Source organism: Argiope bruennichi, chromosome 8 (assembly GCF_947563725.1).
Source record: "Argiope bruennichi chromosome 8, qqArgBrue1.1, whole genome shotgun sequence".
Classification (NCBI taxonomy): Eukaryota; Metazoa; Arthropoda; class Arachnida; order Araneae; family Araneidae; genus Argiope; species Argiope bruennichi.
The window spans coordinates 74106666-74131537 of record NC_079158.1 but is presented as its reverse complement, the minus strand read 5'-3'; the positions used below and the strand labels follow the sequence as shown (position 1 = coordinate 74131537).

Sequence of the window (24872 nt, the reverse complement as noted above, 5' to 3'; positions counted from 1 at the left end):
TATTTTCTGTCATGGTCTTGGCATATGATATTTCAGACGAAAATAGGATCTCCAAAAGTACACATTCTTGCTTACATCAATCATAATGAAAAAGATATCCATCATTAATTTCCAGATTAACATTCTAATGATTAAATGGTAGCACTGAAATAATAAATAATATAAGAATTTATTATTTTTAATAATAAATGACATAATTTGTTTTGCTCTTCTAAATTTAGTATTATTCTAAAATGTGCAACATCTGAATCAAATATTTCACTTAACCATAATGGTCTTCGAAGTCTGAATTTAATAAGATATGTTTAGAAATCTCAGTTTGTCCAACGGAAGTCGTTGATTACACACATTTTTTTTCTTGCCTATGAATGCACAAAATCAACTTCGGAATCTACGAAAAGGCTGCTAAAAAAATATTATAGAACTGTGTTACAAATATTGAACAATTGTCTGCAATATTAATGAGACAATATTATCATTAGTTCAATACCGTTTGAACGGTCAGTGTGATCTTTGATACTAATAAAAAATTAATAACTACTGATTTGAACTCACTTTTATTCTAAAGTTAAAATAGTTTATAATTCACTTAGCCAGTGCTAAATTATTGATTGAGTTTTCAAAATTACCTTTGTGCAATTCCTTCACAAAATTTGAAATGTGGTTTGAATTTGGTATTTAATAAAATTCATTAATCCAACTCGATTACTTTTATTCTTTTATTATTTGATGCTGTGAATTGTTAAAAAATAGTAGAAATAAAGTTTAAAAAAAAAATCAATATTCAATATATTTTGAGTCTTATTTATCTATATATCGAATGGCTACAATTCCCGTTAATGGCTTGAGTAACTTTCATTTTTTTTTATTATTTCAGAGTTCGCTTTAAAAATGAATTTTTATATCATACTCTTTTGACAAATTTATATCACCATTCTTCAGATTTCAAAAGCGGAACATTCCCCAATCATTGCACTGTGATTGCACGTAAGCGGTAAAATCGGGGATCAAGCCAATTCTCAACCAAAAAACACAAGGCCTCTGAACACTCTTCCATAAACACTTTTTTTTCTTTTCTTTCTTTCTTCATAAATCTCAGAAAAGTAAAAATACCGAATTCCAAGAGGGGGGGAATTATATGGGGACAGTGTCGAGAGAGGAAGGAGTAAGTTCTGTCGATAACGGTGACAGTGAAGCAGAACAATTCCTTTTGAATCATTCTCCGGATTGAGAGATACTTTTTTTTATTCCCTTTTCTTACATTTTTTTTCCTCCTGTTATTAACGACATTAGTGAAACGTGATAGACAGGCTTAAAAAGTCTTGTTTCTCCTTCAATAATATAATGTCTCCGAAATATTTCTTTTTTAAAAAAGGACATCTCTGTGTTAAAAGTTGAATGATTTCATTTTTATGAATGAAGTGGCACAAATGTATAAAAAAAAAGAATGAATCTTTTCTTTCCTTTCTTTCATTATTTTTTTTCTTTCTTCCAAATTGAAAAGGTGGTGGCTGGGTTTTAGAAATAAGCCCAAGTCGTAATTGAATCTTAAGTTGTGCGAATTAAAGTGCCGTGCTCTTTCAGATGTGTGTGCTAAAGATAAGAATCCAGAAAAGTCCTGCCGAAAGGGCATTGATAAAAACGACAGCAATTTCCTTATTATTCAATTTATTATTTTGAGTTCATTGTGTTCCTTCTTTATTCAGTGGGAGGAAGTGAATGATTTTGAACATTTCAATGTTTTTTATTGCATATCTTCTTTATCTTTGCTCTGCAGTGGAATAATTTTAAAGAACTATTGACGCGGTTCCTGTGATAAAGCAACGATTCTTTTTTTAATGACAGAAACTAATTGTAAAAAAAAAATTATTGATAAATGTTTAATATAAATATATTAATAATTTTAAAGTGTTATTTAATAATGATGAGTACCAAAAGAGAACTTTGTCATCGGGAAACTTGTTTTAGATTCTTCGATATTTTTGTGTAAAATCAGTAAAAAAATATCATTTTTATTCGAATGATTTTACTCAAGTTTGCTAAGTAGTTATTTTCAAATAAAAGTTTTATTAGAGTGATTAAGATCTCATTTTCCTGTTTTGGCAACTTCAGAATTGCAAGAAAAAGTTTCTGACCGGAACCAGAGTTTTGGTTGCGAAACTCTGCTTCCGTCATAGAAGTCCCTCCGAGTTACAAAAAAAAAAAAAAAAAAAAAAGAAGCTCAAGAGTATTGATATAATTTAAAAAATTAAATTACTGTTAGATGCAATATCTTTTATCAAGTTATTAAATTTCCTTGAGAATGTGATGCATTCAATATTATTGTCATAATTAGTAGATCACTTTATTGAGAGTTTTTTAGAAGAGAGGTCTTTGGGTTTGCTTTATTTTGCAGTTTGCCATCCCTTCAGATGATTACACAGTTCAGATGTATAGACATATACTCTTAAGCGAAAGCAATGTACAAAAACTTTAAATAAACTCTTTTACTGCCTTAAATAAAAATCATGTTCTGATAGTAATTTAATACAAATAAACGTATAAACTTACTTTCTTAGATACATCATGAATCACAACTTTTTATATCATCTGTAATACCCTAATCATGTACAATTAGTACCCTAATCACATGTAATACCCTAATTGTGTCTGTACAATTAGATAAGACGTGAGTTAATCTTACCTAACAATGAGTATAGCTTAACATCATCTGGACTTTCAAGTGAAGTTGCCATGGCTATATTTTACACAGTAATTACACATTATCTCTCCTATCATTTCAATAATTGCTGTTTCTGGCAGCATTCTCGAGCTTCAAAGAGGGATATTTGACTTGTCAAAGGAAATATTTTTTTTATGAGTTCTTTAGTAACATTTCTTGTGACTTTTCTGAGGGAAGAAAAAAAAGAATAGATTGCAGTTCTGCCTATTATATTTATGAAGATATATATGATAGTATTCTATGCCGGACATATATGTGGATTTGTAAAATATATGATGACTGTGTAGAATTATATCTGCTGTTGTGTTGTTGCAAATTATTGGTTTTTCTATATATATATAACTTCAACTTCAGCGCCATTCTTAAACTTCATAGGAGGTCAAACACATTTCAAAACAAAATATCCTTATTTCAGACATTTACTGTCTGGTTAGATTGTCACAAATTACAGTTTTTATCATAACCATTTCAGTGGCATTCTTGAAATTCAAAGAAAGACAACATGCATTTCAGAACAAGCATTCTTCAATGCAAATTCTTTAATAACGTCGATTGTGAAATTTTAGAAAAAAAGAAAACGAAAAAAGGATAATTCCTCTACCCCTTCCTTCCCCCCTCCCGCTTGTCTGAAGTGAATGCCATTAAACAACATGGACGCCTTTTATCCTACGAATTCCAAAGACATTAAGCCAATGACTGAGGGAGATTTTTAATCAAGTTGATAGGGATAGAACGGGGCCTCAGATGAAGGGTGCTCCTCTCCCGACTCGTCCCTCATTTATCAGGGCCCCCAAACGCGGGTGATGCACGATGACAGCTCCCAGCCCGAAGCCGAGTGGGAAAGGGGAGCTCGAACAACAGGACGAAAAATAGATATGGGGCACGGTCCCTTTTCCTACGCTTCTTGAGTAATGTGTAATGCAATTAAGCAGAGAGAGGCATTCGTCATGACTTAATCTAAGTAACAATAATCAATTAAATAATGGAAAATTCAGACTTTCGCTTTTCTCTTCTGTTTTGATGCCGACGACGAGTTCAAAGCGAACTGTTCTGCTTATTTAAAATGATTATTCTTAATATTCTTCATATTTTTTATTTTTATTTTTATTGATAATTTGGATTTTATCAATAAAAAAGGATCGTATTAATTATATTTCATTTACATTATTTGTTTGTCCGTTAATAATTTGGTTGCTAAATATAAATTTACAAAAATTACTATTTTTTTAATGTTTGCGTAGGATTTAAATTACTTATAATTTTACTGCGCCTTTTGCTAACAAGCAAAGGCAGAAACAGAACAATGGTTTCCAAGTCATTATTTTAAATTAAATAGAAGCAGCGGAAGCATAATAAATTTCTTATATATGAGTTATATTTATCAATTATATGATTTTCACTTTTCACACATAATTATATTGAATATTTTTATTTTACAGGGCTCTAAGAGTTTAATAACACGTACAAATATAATTTTATACTAAAATGAGCACCAAAATTACATGCACCTGTTTTTAAACAAAAGTCAATGACAGTAATCGTTAGAATATATTTACCATCAATAATTTGTTTATTGCTTGTTTTTGCTTTGCTAAAAAGTTTCTTAAATAGAGAAATATCAAAATAAATTTGATTCAACTCATAAATGAAACAATACAAATGTCTGAAGGCAATTCTGAAAGTGAATCATACATGATTTTAATTATTCTGATGAAAGTTACCTACCGTTTCTTCCCTGATTTATATATTAGTAATCTAATATAAATAATGTTTTTTGAATGTATGTATTTCCCCCCCCTTGTTTATTTATGTATTAATACTTCTATGTCATAGCAGTATTAGTAATTCTTTTTGCTTTATTGGTTTCAAACCATTTGTTTTTTTACAAGTTCTGAAAAATAATGAGATCTGGTGATTATTTTTATTTATGCTTTATCTGATTTTTGCACATATGCTAGCAAAAAATGTCTGCCTTTTAAGAATCTGATGTCACCTGCCACTAAAGAAGTGTAGATGTTTGAAGCTGAGTAACTGATTTTTTTTCTTCCAATTTTTGATCAGTGTTAAAAATTACGAATCCCTTTCCGAATTGCTAGTATGACCTATCAAAACGAGGCATTAATCTAATCTAATTAAACTTACCACAAAATTCACCCCCTAGCAAAATTAAATTAATCTTTTTTTAACATTAAAAAGTGAAAATAGAAAAATGATAGAACAGCAAAAGTCATATCTATCGCCACCTTCTATCGAGCTTATTGGCACAAAAACAGTAGTAAAAAAGGAAGAAAGTAAAAAAGATTGAAGAAAAAGAAGATCATACTCCTATTGATAAAAGGATTGGCGTACGACTCCAAAGGCAATAAAATCATCACAGAAGAGCGCACACATTGTATAATACAGACATGATAGAAGAAATTTCGTGGGGAAAGATGGAGAAATGTTGAGTGTGTGTGTGTGTGTGTGTGTTTAGGTGTTTATCGGATAGATATCCCTTGTTTTGAGGGCTTGTTACGGCATTACCGCTGGATACTCTGAGATCGAGATGGGTTTTAAATGCCCTATCATTGAAAATATAAATTAATGTAATCTAAGGTTCAATGCTTTGCTCATATTTTAAAAGTATAAATTTTATGATTTTCGAATTAAATGGATCAACCTTTAATTTACAAATGGATGATAACTTTTCTGCTTAAGCCAGCAGTTACCATTTAAAGATTATCTTTTTGGCATATTTAGTTGAAATCAAATAAAGGTATTCTGAAAATTTATTAAATATAACACTGTTGCACATGTGAAAGGAAAAAAAACTATCGACTAAAGTGATTTGATGTTCCAAATTTATCTAAAAAGTTCCAATTTTATGCTTTGAGCCCAAATTTGAAACGTTCAATAAAATACCTCATTTTTCTTATAATTATCTCATACCTTACTTATTCATTCCTTATTTACTTATGATTATTATATAGATAAAATTAAATTCTAAAAAAAATCGGATTGATTTAATGAGCAAAAAAAAAAAAAAAAAAAAAAAAAGATTCTTTTTTCTTTCTTTCTTTTTTTTTTTTTTTTTTTTTTTTTTCCTAATTTTTATCATCCATAGAATATAATCAATCTCACGAGGCTTTCTAAACTATCCCAGATCCATATCGTAATTATATTGGAGTATTTTTCAATTTCTTCTGCATCCTTTAGCTATTATTAGATTCCAATTAAAATGACCAAATATCTTAATTCTCTTCTTTCTGTACCAGTAAAACAAGTATGCCCTTTTAGAGCGCCGTGGCTGAAATTTAGAAAAATTTGTTTATCATCACTTATCATTTGTTTATCAGAATTTTTAACACTTTATCTAAAAATTTCGAAAATATTTCTGTGGTTTTTGGTATTTTGCAAATAATTTTTTTGAAATTATTTACTGGAAAAAGTTTTCCTTTTGTAATGATGACTGATTAATTTATTCCACTTGTTCCATTAATGTTCTGCTTTTATGACCTACAAGTCTAATAGCAGTTATTCTGCGCAAAATTTCCATCGTTGGTACCTGATAAAGGTGGCATCTGACTGTCTATCTCATGTGGGCAGAGCATCTCCGTGAAGTCAAATTTAGATGAATTTAAATAACAAAGACTTGCCATCCGGCCAGTATAATCTCTTTGCTGCATAAAATTCAATTAAATGCTTTTATTTTGAGATATACTTAAGAAATTAATTCAGATTAGTTTTTGCTTATTGACCATTATTAATAACCGCTAGAAAGTGATCATTCAAATTTTTAAAATTCCTCTAATAAATTCATTAGTTTTGCATTAATTATCGCCGCAATGTTAATTAATATCAATAATTGTCGGCATTTATATATATTCAAATGAATAAATCATTAATAGTTACATTAAACAATCTGCATGGTGTTATCCTAGCTCCAAAAAATACGCCGGCTGTTTGAAAATTTGTGGTCCCTCCCTCCTTAAACCTCGTTTCCTTCTGATGATTTCCTCGAGTCCCCATTGAAGTTGCTAAATTCTTTTATCATTGTTGTTTCAAATCAGATGAAGAGGGTGCCTGCAACGCGGTAAAAATCTTTGTCACGTTTTCCAACCTAATCCCATTGACGACTTCCGTGGTAAGCACCCCAAAGGGCCCGCCTGCCCTCCAACGATGAAAAGTGTACCGATGAAATTTCTTGCTCCCTTGGCATTTCACATCTATGACCATGTACATCGTTGGCGACTTTTTTTTTTTCTCGCAGTTGCTTCTCTCAAGACTTTTCCTGCAAGTAAATGACTTAGAAATGTGCTGTCTCTCGAGATCTGGAGCGTCGTTATGGTGTTTTTCAAAAATAAAAAAAAATAATAATAAATGCTCTGAGAATAATGCCTTCTGCAGCAGAAACTACAAGCATCTTGAACAGCCGTTTGTGTAAATTTAGCAATTTTCTGTAGAATATCTAATAAGTGAGTGGTAGACATGAAACAGTGTATGATGTTCTCTTCTGTAAGTTAGCAGTATTGAGCTAGCTCCCACAAACAAGCTTAGCTATTTTGGAGGCGTACTAGCTGGATTTTCATTCCCAGTCTTTTCAAAGATTTGTTTCTAGAAATGGTGTCGTTGTTTTCCCCTCCTCAATAAAAATCAAATATTTTGTAGGGGAAAGAGTTTTTGGTAGTAGATTAAATTAGTTAAATATAATAATAATATTAAAGCAGAAAAGTTTTCTTCTGCGTAATGTTATCTAGCTTAAACGATGTATATTATTATTATTTTCAGATATAAATAACTGGCTTAAACCACTGATTTTTATGAAATATTCATGTAATTTGTATTCTGTGACCAAATTTTTTATATCATCAGTAAATGTAAAAAATTTATGTATTATTATTATTATTATTATTGTATTAAATTCATATTTATTGTCTTTCAGAACCTACTAAATTTAAATAGCTAAATTAGCTGCTGAATCTTTATTTTCGTCGGTTTAATCAAACTATAATATTTTTCATGAGATACTAATATTTCTTGCTTCGAAATGATATTTTTACTTATTTAATTCATGCAATAATCTTTTGTATCTAAAAAATATTCAAAAGAAATGAATTATTTAAAGACATTATAATCAAGAAATTCACGATATATTCCATGCTTAATAAAGAATACTTCAAGAAAAGCTTCGTGAAAACTTTTAGAAAAATATTTTTATCATGATCAATCTTGTTGTAGATTTATTAATACCCCCCCCCCTCAAATAATCATTTTATGGAGAGAAAAAATGTGTCACCACCATTGATTATGACCAATATATTTTGCACTCACAATGCAGAAGAGAATTGTAATTAATGAAAATATTGCAATTTAAAGCCATTTTTAGCTCTTTCATTTTAATTACCATTACCTATTTAAGTTTATTTCGATAATATTTATTTTATGTTACGGTCTTAAAACAAAAGGGATAAAAATATAATTTGCTTATTGCTCTTTGAAAAATATATAAGCATTATGATAAGAACATTATTTGCTATATAAAATGCTTGCTAATAGACGCATCTCCGGTGATTTAATATCACTGAAAACTTATTCTCCAAATATTGTTAGTAACAGAAGTTCTTCGTGGCATTGAATAACTCCTGTTCCGAATGCTTTTCAGCATCGCAATGATTCGAGAAAAGGCATTTTGCAAAACAAAGAGCCTTCGCGAAGACGCAATAAGAACATTGACAAAGCACTTTCAGCAAAAGTAAGGGGATAGACAGAGAATATTGGATGCGGAGATCCTGTTGCCCGGAGGACCCCTTGTCTCTTCTTATTAGGGTCAGTAGAGATTCCACCTGACATTTCGTCGCTGCGACATTTATTTTCTGTCCTCTTTCTTGTTCTAAGTCTTCGTCGTAGGTTTTTTTCTCCTCTGCTTTCTGCCTTTTTTACCCTGTGTCTTCGCCGTCACCGCATTTCTTATGGGTAGCATTTAAATATTTTGCAGTTAATGCACCAAGGCAGACAGCTCAGCTAAGTTTAGTTTAATTTGATTAATGTGCCGGTTTGGAATTAGCGAATTTTCGGTGGATCAACTGTGCTTCGTCAATTCTGAAACTTACTGAAATGCCCATATTGCCTTCTTGGCAGTATATAAGAACAATATTATTCTCCAAGATTGTGATATTAAGTGGTGCCACAAAATAGTTATCTCTTCTCGTTTTGTAGTTATCGTGTTAACTTATATTCGAATAGCCAGACAGACAGACTTCCTCTGAATAGAATATGCTCAAAATTCCATAGAAATCTACAAATTTGATGTAAAGGCCATATATCAAATTTCAACTGTCTAGCTCAACACGTTTTTGAGTTATCCTTATTATAAAACCGAAAGGATCGTCAAACTTATTCAAAAATACACTTTTTAAACTGAGGCAAATGTTAAAATCTCGAGCTCAAATTTTTTAACGATTGCAATACTTTCTCTATACTTCGTACATGAAAAAATTAGAAAAGGGAAAGACCCAACATGATATGTTTCCATAACTGATGTAGATATTTGTAAATGAGATAATGTAAACAATTCAGTGATACCATTTAATTTTTTCAAGCAAAGCTATTCAGTAATTTGGTTTCTAAAACATAAAGTACTATTATAATGATTTCAAAAATGGCTGACGTAGAGCATGGGAAGTTGCATGCGTTAGAGCATGGGAAGTTGCATACGTTTTCGTTCCATATGGACAAAGAGAAGCATTGGTAATATTATTAAATGATTATTTAAAAATAGATTATAACCTCAATACAGAAAATAATTACTTCTATAAAAATTTAAACCTTACAGTTTTGAAAATTATGTTTATTATGTCATATTTATTTATCAATTAAAATAATCTGTCTTAATTGTTTGAGATTCTAAATGAAATAGAGTATAGAAAATATTTGATACATTTCTGATATAATTTAAGAAGTCCAAATTCATATCACACATAAAATTTTTTGAACAAAATAGTTCTTTAATCTTTTTAAATTTGCATTTGTAAATAGGTGAGCCCATTTACATGTCTGTGTGGTATACTTACTTCTATGTTTGTCTTGTATATCAGACATAGAAAATTATTAATAAAGACACCTTAAATTTCTTTAAAAATGGGGAATCATTATTAGATAATTGCACTTCTGGTATTACTTTTTTCGTTTTCTTTCACTCTTCTGATATACTTAAATTCAAATTCAATTTTTCCCTTAAAATTTACTTGCATTTGCATCTCCACCTTACTTTCCCTTTAAAAAAACAAATATAAAATGGAACACAGGAAGGAATCAAAGAATAAATAAATGAATACCACTATCGATCTTCTCTTATCCGCATAGCTTGCACAAATTCCATCTAACTTTTCTCATCGTATATGTCTTGTTCAATGAGAATGAAAAAAAGAAAAAAAAAAAATCAAAAAAGTTTTCTGTGACACAAACTTAAGTTCTTGTCTGACTTGGTAATGTCGGCCGAAATTTAGTTTCGAATACAGGATAAGATGTAGGGACGAGGTGGGGAGTGGAGAAAAAGAGAGAAAAAAAAATGCATGAAATGTCGTCGAATCTTGTCAACCAATCCTCGTATTCCTTTTAGCCGGATGGGTTGAGAGAGGGTGGTGGATAGTATCGTCTGCTGAAAAACGTCTTCCACCAGCATCCCTAATGCTGTTTGCGGAGCTTTTGGCCATCCCTTTGTTGATAAAAATACATATATACGCCGTGGTACATGTACTTTCCAATGGAAGAGGGATGGATGGTCTATGGCCAGACGAGCTGCAGCAAATTGAATTGACTATGAGCCCACTCTGATGTCAATCTTCCTTTTTCACTCTCCTGCCTTCCATTTTTCACTTTCATATTTTCTTTTCTGCCCGATATGGTGAAATCTAATAAAGACCCCACCCCCATACTATTTAGAAGATATATTTTTTTTTAAACAAAAACCCTGCTGAATACCAGTTGAGCCAGTTGCAATTGAGTAAAATAGTGAGGGACTAAGTAGTGGAAAGAGAATGAGTTGCATTATTGATCTAATCATGTTAAGATTTAGTTTGTTTTAATGCTTATTTGTTGCAAATTGCTCCTGTTGCTCCATCAGTAAATAATAATAGATCGATTAATTGTATTGGAATCAGATTCGTTCTTTCTGGGTATCCTTTAAAATAAAAAAAAATTAAAAAAGATTATATTTGTATGATTTCTAATTGTACTTTTTAATATTTAAAAGTACAATTTATTTTTGGTTCGTATAATGAGAGCAGTTCTTGACACTCCACAATCTTTTAGTTTTTATAATATAATCAGTTTTTCTTAACGAAAAGTTCAGAAAAACACTTCAAGAATTCAGACAAGAAAAGCAGATTATGCCTATATAATGCCCAGACGATATGTTATCCAATTTTTTTTTCCAGAATCAGCTCATAGATCCTAAAAAAGTTCATATGTTTCAAATTCAATTTGGTTTGGATTAATATTCCGATCAGATCCACTAATAAGTTCGATGTCGCATCAGGTAACAATTTGGTATCCCATTTTTTTTTCATCCCATGCAACGGCGCCTTTGTATGAATATAAGATACAGTACTAAAAACTTTTTCACACAATGGCGCTTTCTCTTGTGCGTTTTCTGGTTTGATAAACTAATAATTATAAATCATTAATTAAGAAATGCATTTTGTCGTTACAAAATATATATATCTTAAAAATAATCGATTATTTAAAGCAACATGAAAGAAATTTTAATATCGAAGTTTTTTAAACTGCAAAATTCATTGGAAAGGCGTTATAATAAAATCTTGTAAGAAAAATTGTATCTCCAGTGAAAAAGGTTTGTGAACAACCCAAGGTTTATTGACACCCATATTGACAAAACATGGAAATCCATGAATAATTCTTCATTGCTGTAACGTATATATATTTCTACTCATCTTTTAATGTAGAAACTCTATTCGTTAACTCAAAAAAAAAAAAAAAAAAAAAAATCCTTTTAAATGCAGAATTTTATTGCCCTGAATATCAATTATTTAAACCTAAAACTACAATGTAATGAATTGTAAAGCATGCTAATTTTGAAATGCATAATTATTACATTCAAATATGTTTAGCTGAATGTACAGGTGCACTTTTTCGAACAACCTATGGCAACTTCAGTTGACAACAACAGCGTCGGGAGATTCTTAGGAAAAATATGCCCGCTATAATAACGGGAAGTTCTTTGCTGTGTTCTGCCAATTCCTCCCACCCCTCCGGAAAGATTCGTTTCTCCTATCAAAAACTGGAAATAGGGGACATTTAAGGATAAATAAGGGAAATTTGTCTTTTCCCTTTTCCGTCGTTAGTGCCGCCGATTATTGCCATTTATCTTCGCCACTAGATGTCTCTCATACGAACGAAAACGGTTGCCAGATGCCTGCAAGCTCATTAATATTAGTTTCTTTTTAAGTATGCTGTGGGGCTCGATCGGCAGATAATGAAGAGGTATTTGAAAGAAATGGATTTTTGTTCGCTCCGGGAACTTTCTAACGCATGCTGTTTTAAAGTCGCTAACTTCATCGGAAATATCGATTAAAGTATATTTCTTCATCCTGAGAGTGCTATTGGTTCGTTGGTGTCATTTGTTATTCAGAGCTCTAGAATTCTTACGTTGGAAATGAGTTTGGATGGATGGATGCATCTTATTACTTTCCAGGTTTTGTATCCAATGGCAATGAGTCTGCCATTTTTTTTCTCCTTTATGAGTAAACTGTGCGCTGGATGAGCATAAAATCAAAATGAGTTATAAAAGGAAGAAAATCTTTTGACAAATGAGTAAACATATTACAGACATATAGATTCCCATTGTTTGTTTTGAGAAGATGAATATAACGATTTAATGACGGGCAGAAAACAAATAAATGCTCATTCTATTTCCGCAAGATATTTGATATTGCTCACTATTTGATTTTTCGACATCTCAGGAAATGCTTCGTAGATTTTGCAATTGTGAACACGCACTAACTAAAGGACAAACATACGTCGTTTTTAATGACGATGGAGCTGGAGTTGCTGGACACAAAAATATCAATATAATGCTGAGATGTTGATTTTAAATATTTCGAATCTTTGTAGCAGTACGGAAAAAATGACAGAAAAAATTAATGAAATTTATAAAAGCTTCCATTAATATTAATTGTTTCTGTCTAGAAAGGGAAACCATATAAACCTTTTATTCGTAAAAATAAAAACTTATATTATTTTTTGGTTTCTATCATTCGCATTTAAGAGTGCGTTTATTTTTGTATAATAATGGAACAAAAATAAAATGGGGCATTAAACAGCTGTTATGTCATAAGAAAATTGGTATTTATTATTCACTGAAATTTATTATTTCATATTGGTATTGGTATTCATTATTCAAGATGAAATAACTACTTTCTACAAAACTGACAATATATTCTTCTATTTTTATAATAAAATAAATATAAAAAAAATATTTCAAATTCAGCATCAGATAAAATTATTATTTCTTGTGCAATTTTCTTTAAAAATCTCCGGGTATCAAAATCACCGAATCGGCATCAACATTACAATAACCAGAAATTGCACTTTCAAACTTGTTTAGTAAATTCATGATTTGGGGGGGGGGGACTTCGCTAATATTTTGTTACATTTCGTATTCTGTTGAATTGAAAAGCTGTTTTTCGCAATAAATTACCTACATTCAGTTTTAAATAATGCAGGAATGATGACGATTGACACATATTAAATGGCTGTATGATCTGAAGTTTCAAGAAACTCGTTAATAATTTTGAAAGAAAAATAATTTAAACAGTAAAACCGATAATATATTATTAATATAAGATAATATAAATTTCAGCGTGCTTCCGGTATTTTCTGTTTGCTCATTTCATATGCAGACTAACTGAAGAGAATGGATATTTATAGAAAACGAATCAAAAGAATAAAAAAATTATTAAAAAATAGTATATGATATATGAGTAAATTAGGAGTAGTATATGATAAAACAAAAGACATATGATTTCCTTGAATCTGCATGAACTCACTCCTACAAAAAGCTGACCAAATAAACACCTTGTGTCTCTATTACCATGTCCATAAAAGCTCCGCATTAATAGGCCATTAAAAAAGTGAATCATCAAAAGTACGAGGAGGGGCATCGTAAATCATTGCTAAAAATCAGAAGGAACATAGTTAAGTCCTTCTAAACCCGCCCTTTCCCTGAAGGCGCCATCTTTCCAGCAGGCAGCGATGACAGAGTGTCTCGTTGTGCTCGTGGGCAAACAGTTTGGTTATCTTTTGATATGAAAATGATTCCGAATGCCTGCTGTACGTGACAAATAACAGGAGCAGTCGTAAAATTGTCTCACCGAATCAGGTTTTATGAGGTGTTTACGACGGTTTTCAAGATAAATGTTTGAGCATGCTTCTTGTCTTGCAATGATTCTTCTCATTGTATGAAACTTCGAGGGAAAAAAAATTGGTATTTGTAAATGTAAATACTCCAACCAAATGCATCAAAATATACATCCCGTATGAATTTTTAGTAAAAGAAAGTTGAAATTATATGAATTATATGAATTTTGAATTAAATTGGGCTGAAATATTTATTTTCTGAGTGAGGCATTCAGTAGTATAATTCTTTAATTTTTATCCTATCTTCCGTTATTAGTTCAGATTTTGAAAGAACTATTAATTTCGTCTTTAAACAGAAGTTGGAATATAAGTTTAACGTTATAAATTATTTTATGTAGTCTAGTTATATTTTAATTTTCTGTGTAAATTACTAAACTGCTGAGTAAAGATTGTTTAAGCGAATTATTTTTTAATTTAGAAAATCTAATTGTGCAATGTATATATATATATATAATAAAAACTTAAATATGCAATATATATATATCATCTAATTAAATTTTTGTCTCGAGTACTTTTTATTCACAAACAAAGAATTTTATATTGTCCTTGTGTTTAGTCAAATGTTTTGAGATATGTGAGAAGATCAACATTTAACAATAAATTATTAACCATCTAAATCTATTTTTTAGGAAAAAGCTAGTTTTCTTAACGAATTCCAGGTTCGAATTCAACGGCATGCTTTTAAAATCCAACTATTTTTTAAATTAATTTTTGATTAAATATATTATGATTTTTTTAAGAAATTAATTATGGTTTTGAAAGTTAGCATTTCATTAAAATACAAATACATCACTTGGTGTTTGAATCAAGCTCGCTTCCCATTCTTATGCATTTTATGTTTATCTATAATTGAAAGTCAAGTCTCATTCAAAAAAATAATCTGTTATTTTCGAAGGTTTTGCTTGATGGTTGCTTTGTGCGAGAGGCGAATGGTCTTGTTTGCACCAAAAACAGCTGTTTTCCTCCTCGTCTGGATAAACAGCTGCAAAAAGAAAAAAGAAATCCTCTATTTTTATGTCAGTTCCTCGTGCTACACATTCGCTAGAATTACGAAGTAAAATAAATATGCATGCGTCTCATGACGAATTCTTTGGCGTAGTAAAAACACTTCAAAGAGTTCGTTAACTGTCTTCGGCTTAATAAATATTAATATGTTATTTACTTAGGCAAGCAATAACCAAGAAATTTCTTTGAAATGTATTCATACTTTTTTGTAAAAAGTATTGTTGCGACTGCATTACAAGTATTTTAATTTCGCTATGTAACGGGAATAGCTATGTAGAAAGACAAAAAAAATGCCTTTCATTAATTAGATTTCTGAAATGATGAATATCTTGAAAAGAAAATGTGTCTCTATAATCTTGTAAATTTTTCTGATGAATAGGATCTAAAATTGTTATTTCAGATTTTGTATTTTGTTTCGTTAATTATTTGTTCTTCAATTATTTTAATTAAGGTTTTTTTTTTTTTTTTGAGTGTGAGTGTGTTGTGTGTGCAAAAAATGACCACGCTGTTTCTCATTATTTAACAATAATCAATAATAAAATTAGTAATCATAAAGAACAATAATCATTACTCATCGACAAAAAAAAAAAAAAAAAAAAAAAAAAAGAATTAAAGCAAGTGAAAAAGTAATGATTTCTCCCATTGTGAAAAATTCCTTTTGTATAACTTTTCATTCTTTTTTCTATTTTCAACTGATTCGTACTGATGTTTACAAATTATTTCAATGCTTTTTGGCCCGAGGGTGGGGAGGAGGAGGAGGAGACTGCTTGAGAGTATTAATAAATCTGATATAAAAAAAAAAGTTCGAAAGTTTTTTTTTTTTTTTTTTTTTTTTTTTGTAACAACTCTTGTTTTCAAAATTATATTAATCTATAAAACTAAATAAATTCAGTGCAAAAAGTATAAATTATTTGTGTGAATTATTATGTAAAAAATACTATTTATAAAAATGATAAAAAAATGGCTGAATTGATAATTATATTTCGAATACGATTTTAGTATCGTATTTTCTTTTGAAAATGAAATAAAAAAAATGACTTTAATTACAAAATTTTATATTGTATCCTTATTTTTCCATAACGGAATTTTAATGAGAATCGTTAAAAAAAATTGCCTTTATTATTATATTATTCTTTAGAAAAATCTTTTATTGTTATTATCATTATTATTATTTTCATTACCTAGAAATAATTTGTTATTTTTCAAAGCCAACTTAATAGATGTTTAAAATATACCAATATATCGAAACTCTCGGCTTTAAAAAGTGCACAATTACAAGAATTTATAGCACAAATGCTCAGAAATAATAGAAATCACTCCCTTAATAATAATAGATATCATTTTGTTACATAGAATATAATAGCAGTCTTGGGAAATACTAGAATTTTGTAGAGCAGCATCTAGTAACGCTTTCGGATAATTAAGCAAATATATTTTAACGATCGGACAGTGCAAAGATGTGCGTAACAACCTAAAGAAGTATCGTTTTACGGAAATTATTGCGCGTAGCGGAAGACGGGAGTGCTGAATAATTGACTCCCTAGGGGCAGCCAGCCCACGGATAGCGCTGAGTATCCGTTCTCCATTAAATGGTGGCTCTCCCGTGGATATTCTAAGCGCCGTATATTATGTCACTTAAAGACGATTAATGCGTAGCATATCATATTGACGAATACTACAAAGGGATTCCTTTTCAGCGGTTGATGAAAGGATTTGCTGTTGATTTTTCTCTGTTCAATTTTGTCAGTTGATTTAACCAAGAAAATTAACGTATGTTATTTATTTTTATATTCAGTCTGATAGCTATATGAAAGCGATAAAGTGTATCATTATTTTTAATTTAAAAGTTTGGATTGTAATCTTAATTTATTTAAAAGTATTTTGTCGCCACAAGTTTATTAAATCGTTTGGCGTACATAATTAATATATGACATACGACTTTTTTGCATTTGGAGTGACGGTTGATATGCGTGAACTGATTTTATTTTTAAGAAGCAATAAATAAATACATCAGTTAGTTATCAGAATTAGTTTTATATATAATGAATTATGTATATTGAATCGATAGCTATTTACAATTGCTATTGCCATTTTTATTATTAAAATTGCTATCTGCTGTGTTAAGAAAACAGAAATACACCTTACTTCTTTCATAGTTTATTATGACATGAATAAACGCTGCAGAAATCTTTAATCATTTCAAGCTTCGTACGCTTTTTTTAAGGGTTTAACAAAAATTAAAGCTAAAAATTTATTTGCTGATACTTAAAAAAGAATGTGCATCTCACAATGAACTATGACAAATTGATCAGTGACACGTTATGTAGTATGAACAAAGTAAAAGATTGTCTGTTCAAATTCAACAATAGATTGATTATTTATTAATACAGTGAAACTTCTCTTAATTTGTCTCATGAATTTTTAAAATCTATATGTTTATTTTTTGCGATAAAAATAATAGAATTTTTCTAAAAAGAGGTGCTTTTGCTGAATGAAAAGCCACTGTTCCATATTCAGTAGGAAAGCAATCTGTTTCTAAAATAAAGATGGATAATTTGCTGCATACAGGATTAGAACGTGTGTCAATTCACGAAATATGATAATCTGCTGTCGTATCATCTAGAAAAGATATTTGCTGTGCTCTTGTTTTATTTTACTTTTTTACTTATCTATTTCCACTGCCAGGTGTTGAGATTCCATTTCATCTAAGTTGAATGCATTCGCTCATCACCTTATCATAGTGATAAGGAAACCACACTTTTCGTGATTTACTGCTTGCCTGAGTGTTTGTTTTTTATTTGCTACATTTTGAAAGATTTAGTCTTACGACAGTTGCATCGTTTGTAATTCATTTAAACATTCAATAATTTTTATTGTTTGAAAGGTTATTATATTTTTAAAAGAATGCAATAAGCGCAAGTCCATTAGTTTTGAAAATAGAAGAATAGTACTCATTAATTTAACTGAATAAATGCATCATTTAATGCTATTAAAATCGAATATTTTGTCTATGCACCAAAAAGAAAAAGACGGATAATTAAGAAAACTGCATGAACTCTTCATATTTTGTCAATAATTAAACGTAATTAATATTCTAATCATACACTAAAAGAAAACTTTTAGTCGATTTTATGATAAATTTATTCTTATTTTTTAATTAGTTTTTACATCCGAAATATGATTTATTCTTCTGTTATTATTTAAAATAACAAATATATTTCATGTTTATCAGTTTTACTCAGGATTTCTTAAATATAACAAAAATACCAACTCTTCAATAAAAAATTTTTTTTCTTCAGATAACTATAATAAAGCTTTACAATGAATAAAATTTCTGTAACTATAATAAAGCTTTACAATGAATAAAATTTCTGTGATTATAATTTAATAGCTATTTTTCACGCAACAGTTAGATTTTAATAAATTTCACTTGAATAAATTACTAAGAAAAGTTTTTCCTTTTTCACGATTATAATATATATTTTAATGAGGATGACAAGAAAACCACTTGATTGAAATTGTGCCATATGTAAAGAGCATAGTAAATTTCAAAATATAAATGATTCATTTATTATAACCAATAAAATTTGCCGTTGAAAAGCAAATTAATTAATTAATTTCTATTTGTTCCAAAAAGAAATTAAACCGATACACCTCTATAACCACCACCAATTTTTTTTTTCAGCAATTTGGTTCAGAGATAATTAAATCAAATTAACGATTCATACTTTCATGTATTACATTGGCAAATTTTACTATTACAATAATGCATTAAATTTTACCAAACTAATGGAGAAAAATTTAAATCTCTTTCAAAGCCGTAGAAAGAATTTTACTCAGAAGTTCATCTTCAAAGGAACGCTAATAGCATATTATGCGTCTTCTAGCTTCAGGATACCTCACTTTTCACTTTAATGGCCTGCATCTCTCGACACATGTCCTCCACGTCCAACTGTCAAATCCACTGAGTTTGTCTTACCAACTCAGCGAGTTTTGCTTATTGAAATTCATAGCCTACGAGCTTCCTTAATGGACAGCGAAGCAGAACTTGTCTTCAGGACTGAATGATGTCCGTTTCCTTTGTGGATTCATCATGTAGGAAACTAAATCTTGCACTGCCAGCACGCGATCAGTGGCCATTTCCATAGAATATTCACGGCATGTCGTGTGTGCAATGCGCCATTTTGGATGTTTCATCAAGGCAGAGGGTGAAAGGATGAACCTAAAGCGTGTCAAAAGCGTGATTGTTTTCGGACTTCATAGAATCTATTTCACTCGAGCAACAGCAGGTCGAATATAGTGACACTGGTGTTGTCAAAACCTCACACGATACCATACATTCTGGAGGTTGAAGAGGCACTTGGATCTGGAAATGAGATTTTCTGAGAAAATTACATCACACAAGTTCGAATGCTGCTCCAGGTTACTAATCAGAATTTAAGCTCGAATTTGTGTGTTAGATGTATCAAAAATCTAGTTGTGATTGAATTTTAAATTATATATAAAATTATAAATGCAATAAAGAAAATTGATTAACCGTTTGTAAATGCTCAAACTCATCATTATAATATGTATAGATTGCTAAAAAATCTTATTGTGCTGTTCTGTTATGTCTGAAATATTTTTGCAAGTATTCTTTGGGAATGTATTTTATTACAATGAAAAGGAATTTAATATTGCTAACTTAAAAAATGGATTGTTAATATTTGACTATTGTCTTTTGATTAATAAATAATCTTTAATGAAAGTTGCTAAAACCCGTATGTTTTTCAGAACTAACTGTCATTACCGTTGTCGATATATTTGCCCCAATATATCAAAACTCAGCGTTGTTAGTTATAGAGAAAGGCGTGATTTTTTATATTTATTTATTTTTGCAGTTTATTTCGGTATGATATTATATTAACAGTAGAGTTTTATCGAGTCGTCCGAATTAATATGGATTAGAACCGATCCGGATAATGGATGGAAGAAAAAAAAAGTATATATATATATATATATATATATATATATTGGACGAAAAGAAAAATTTAGCTATAGTATTAAAATGTAACTAAATGAAAGTATCAATCAAAAAATTCAGCTGTTTTGCTTTGCTTATTTGTTTTTAAAGTTTAAGATTTTGTTTAATAATCCCTCGCCACCTCAATTCGGATAATTGAAATTCTATTGTGCATCAATATACAATTATGATGAACTTGAAATGCTAAGATATGCAGCATGTAATAAAAAAAAATTGGAAATATATGAAAAAAAAATTACGAATTGTGAGATAACTTAATGATTTCAAGTTGAGACATACTAAATTATGAAGTGAACCACTTTTAAGATTTCTTGAAATCGTTTCATTTCAGTAAAGTGTCTTTCTTTGAAATGTTTGTACTTGGAAAAACCACTTTACCCACAACTCCCGAATCCAGACATATTTATGTGTCTTTATAGAGCTATTCTCAGCAACTTGAATCCATATCTTAACTCACCAAACCATTGTTCGTATTCCTCAGGTCTGCGAAAAAAAAAAAGAGGCGAATTCTTACTTTTTCTAGACACTGTTTCTTTTCTTAGGCCATAGCGGAAGTACCGAATATTGGTGGGTCCAGGGGCTATAAAATAGTCGTCCCGTTTGATTTACGGCAGCGAGGGAATTTTTTTATGTCTATTCCATGACACCCATCATGAGCTGCCGTTCATTCTTATTCTTTTCCTTTTTCCTTTCAACAATTTTTTTTTCCCCTCGCTGTTTTGTAGATCCCGTCTTTCCAATACAGGAATTGTTGGAATCTTAAATACTCTTTAGCACAATAGCAGGGGAAGTAGACAAATTACAAAAGTAAATACCGTTAAATTTTCACATTTTATGTTGAATCAAGATTCCTATGATTACATAGGCCCAATTCAAATTCTTCCGTTTCAGTGTCAGTTGTCGGAACTTTCTATTCGAACAAATATGGATTCTATGGAACAAATATGAATTCTATTCGAACAAATATAGATTCTATGGAACAAATATGAATTCTATTCGAACAAATATAGATTCTATGGAACAAATATGAATTCTATTCGAACAAATATAGATTCTATGGAACAAATATGAATTCTATTCGAAAAAATATGGATTTTATATATATTTCCATATTTGTTCAGCATTTTAATTATTATTCAGCATTTTAATCCTTTGAAAAATATGCTTCTATGAAGAAATTAGCCGTAATAAATCACGTAACGTAAATGTACAAATGATTATTAACTTATGTAAAAAATAAGAAAACGAACTTATAACATTATATATGGAAGAAAACACTACATAGGCGCTATATAACACTTTTGGGAAATGTTAAGAAATAGAGAAATACTAATGCCAACCGTATACATATGTTCGTCATCAGTACTTTGAAATCTGAAATAAACCGTTTAACTGATTTAATAATTTTCTGCCGTTAATTCATTTAAAAGTTATCTTTCTTCCATTTTTTAATATAAGAATATTGTGTCCCTTTTATATCCATTCCAAATGTTTAATGCTAATAGTAAGTCCAATAAATATTTCATTTTAGTAGTCGATAGTATGTCTATTATTTAACTGCGAAGAAAATCATTAAATTGTCTTTATTACTTTTTTACTACACTGTTAGTCTTCTCTGAAATAATACAATGCTTTTATAGTATTCTATCCGTTCTTTTATGTCAGTATGTAATCTATAAAGCAAAAAACGCATACAATATGTTAATTAATGAAGTCATATTCATTTTTTTTTTCAATTTAATGTTTGTCTTTTTTTGTTTTAAATATTTTTAATCAAATGTTTACATGATTTTCACTGAACAAATTGAAATAAAAAGGGAAAAATTTTAATAAATATTCAAGAACTTTACTCCATTAAAATTAGGAAATTTTGTTTCAAAAATATATTTGTAATGGTCAACAATTAGACATATTAATAATAGGGGTTTACATACATCATTATATTCTGGATTGTTAAAATCATGAGTTTATCCGGGTATTTAAATATATCAGGAAAAAGCATGATTTATATATACTCCGGACTAATATAATATAATACCCTAACTTCTAAAACTTTCTGTATTTAAAGTTAAACTTTCTAAATAAACTTATGTCATAAGTGAAATCGAAAGAATGTTTTAATCAAATATTGTAAACACATACTTATTGTAAACAATACTTATTTGACTCAAAATACTTAGTCAAAATCTTTTACATGTAATTGATTTTCGCGTAAATCATTCCATAAATGGGACTGAAATTATGATAAATAATTAAAAATCGCCAGCATCTCATTCACTATGCCTCGACAACTTATCTCATTCGAAAGACATAACTTGTGTTTCTGCGAATAATATTCGTTATCGACTTTTCAATCTCACATTCCATGTCACGCACACATTTTTCCCGATTACATTATCATTATCTTTATTAGTTATGCTAGTCAACTAATTTTATGAGAGTCCATTAAAGTTTTACGACTGTAGGCGTTTATCATACTCTTGCCTGGATTGACATGCCTTCTCAGAGACACGACCGCAAGGCTCAACTTTCTCACCCCTTGTCTTTAGTATACATAAATTTATTTTGGCACTCCGCAGAACAGAACCCCGAATGACCGATTCTGGAGAGTGTCGAGCAATTTTATGACCTCCACTTGAGGACAAATTGGGTCACCTTTTTTTAAAGAATTTTATTACTGGCGGAATGTTACGTTTCCGAAATGGCCACTAAAATTGCCACCATCCCTCCTTGTCAGCTATTTTGATACCCGTATTAGGTTTTTATTCCTATTTTGAGTGACATTTAGTCGTCGAAAAGTTCGGTCGCGTAAATGTGGCGTTGTTACTTTTTAATGGTGGGCGTTACGTGGTAGCTGTTAGGTATGCTCTGGAACCGGTGTGTGTGTTTTGTTTTTCTTTTCAAATGTGTATAAAAAATATCCTCGCTTTGTAACTGCGTTTTCCTTTTAAATAAATCAATTTTTTTTTCTCCCCTTCCTTATTTTATCTACCATGACAGATGCACTTGGTTTTCAATGATTTGTTTTGATTTTTAAAACAGTGTTTCTAGAAACATTTATTCAGATATAATAACAATATCGAAATGAATAAAACATGGTTACCTTTTTATGTTTCGTATAAATTTGTGTTTTTGTAGGAAAAATTAGCATTTGAAATTAAAGATTTTACAACAAATATATAAGATTTACAAAAAAGATTTTTAATTTTTCTCTTCGGGAAAAATATCAGTTGTATATGGGTGTTAATGAAAAGTTTTTTTCATTACTTGCATATTTTAAACAGTTATATTTTTACAATTATCGCTCATTGCTATTTCTTATCTTTAATCAAAATTCTGAAATATTTTGGTGACGTTAATGAAGTTAACTTTTCAATGCTTAAATTTAGAGTTTAAACAATTGTTTTTGTTTTCATATTTTTATTTTATTCTTCCGATATTTCTATATATTCTTAATTTATTCCGCAATTTGCTTATGTTTAATTATTGGAGAACTTCGCTTAACTGTTTTTTTTATTAATTGAGATCTCTATTAACGGATCCGAAAATAGTCGAATTGTATTTTATACTTTTTAATCAATGAATTTCTTAAAAAGGTTGTTAAAAAAATGTTATTTAAGCCGATTTTTATGTTCCCAAGACTTTCAAAATGTTGTTATCTGTAGTTAATCTTTTATAAAAAAAAATAATAATAATAAAATAACCATGAAGCGAAATTTTTTTACGTAGTTTTTGTCGTAAGCACTTCAGAAGTGTTGTGCGCAAGCTATACGAGTTTCCGTGAAAAAATGATGCTGTAAATGTACCGCAATGTATCGCTAGGCATGAGTGAAGGAAAATAACCTTAAAAATCATTAGAAAAGTTTACTAAATAAATAAAAAGAAAAGAAAAACTACAAAAATCATTTACATTCATAATCCCTCTTATCGATGAATGATGTTTTTATATATAATTGTAATTTTTTTTACAAATGTTAACACGCGTTGGTACTTCAGGACTTATTTTTGTAATTCCCAGCAAATAACTTTGTAAAACCTTGGAAGGAAAACAATGATTTGAAATAGAGTCTTTATTAATTGTGGTTTTGCTTATCTGAAGCAATTGTGATCTCAATCAATTCGGATGATCGAGTTTCTGCTATACTCATATAATGATTGTTAGTTTTGTCAGTATTTATATGATTCAAATGATAGTAACAAAAAGCGCTAGATAATTCTAATTAAACCATATCTCTTTTGATATTCAAATATTACTTCTACATAAGTAATGTTTTTTTAAAAAAGGTTCTACTTTAAAATCCATTGCATTGTTTAAAAATACGATATTGCTTACTTAATATAGAAATTTTATATTGCATTTATGTTTAGTCATATAAACAGTATACTAATTCCAAGTAGTCTTTCTTACCATACCAGAGACCTCCATCTCAGTCCCTCAACTCGTACAGCACAGGACCCGACGACGCACGGTCCCCAACGGGGTCAACGGGTACCCCTGGCCCCATCTCACAGCAGCCAAGCTCACAGATGAGCACAGATAACAACAGTGAAGCTGGTAAGAATTTTATTCGCAGTTATTTTTCGCTTGAAATGTGTGTATGTTATTTTTATATTAATTGAAGTGATGTCCACTTGAATTTAACAAAACCAAACAAACGAACAAAACTTTTGAACCTGTAAAAAATCATGTTAAGGGAAAGAAAAAAA

General features: G+C 29.8%; 1 protein-coding gene across 2 annotated transcripts in view; it reads left to right on the top strand.

The window, feature by feature from the left end:
- Window positions 1-24872, top strand: part of LOC129980908 (homeobox protein Meis2-like) — a 309336-nt gene that overhangs the window by 77292 nt on the left and 207172 nt on the right. For both annotated transcript variants that reach the window (XM_056091384.1, XM_056091385.1), the window contains exon 6: window positions 24564-24720. In XM_056091384.1, the coding sequence (XP_055947359.1) occupies window positions 24564-24720 (157 nt within the window). The remainder of the gene's footprint in view (window positions 1-24563; window positions 24721-24872) is intronic.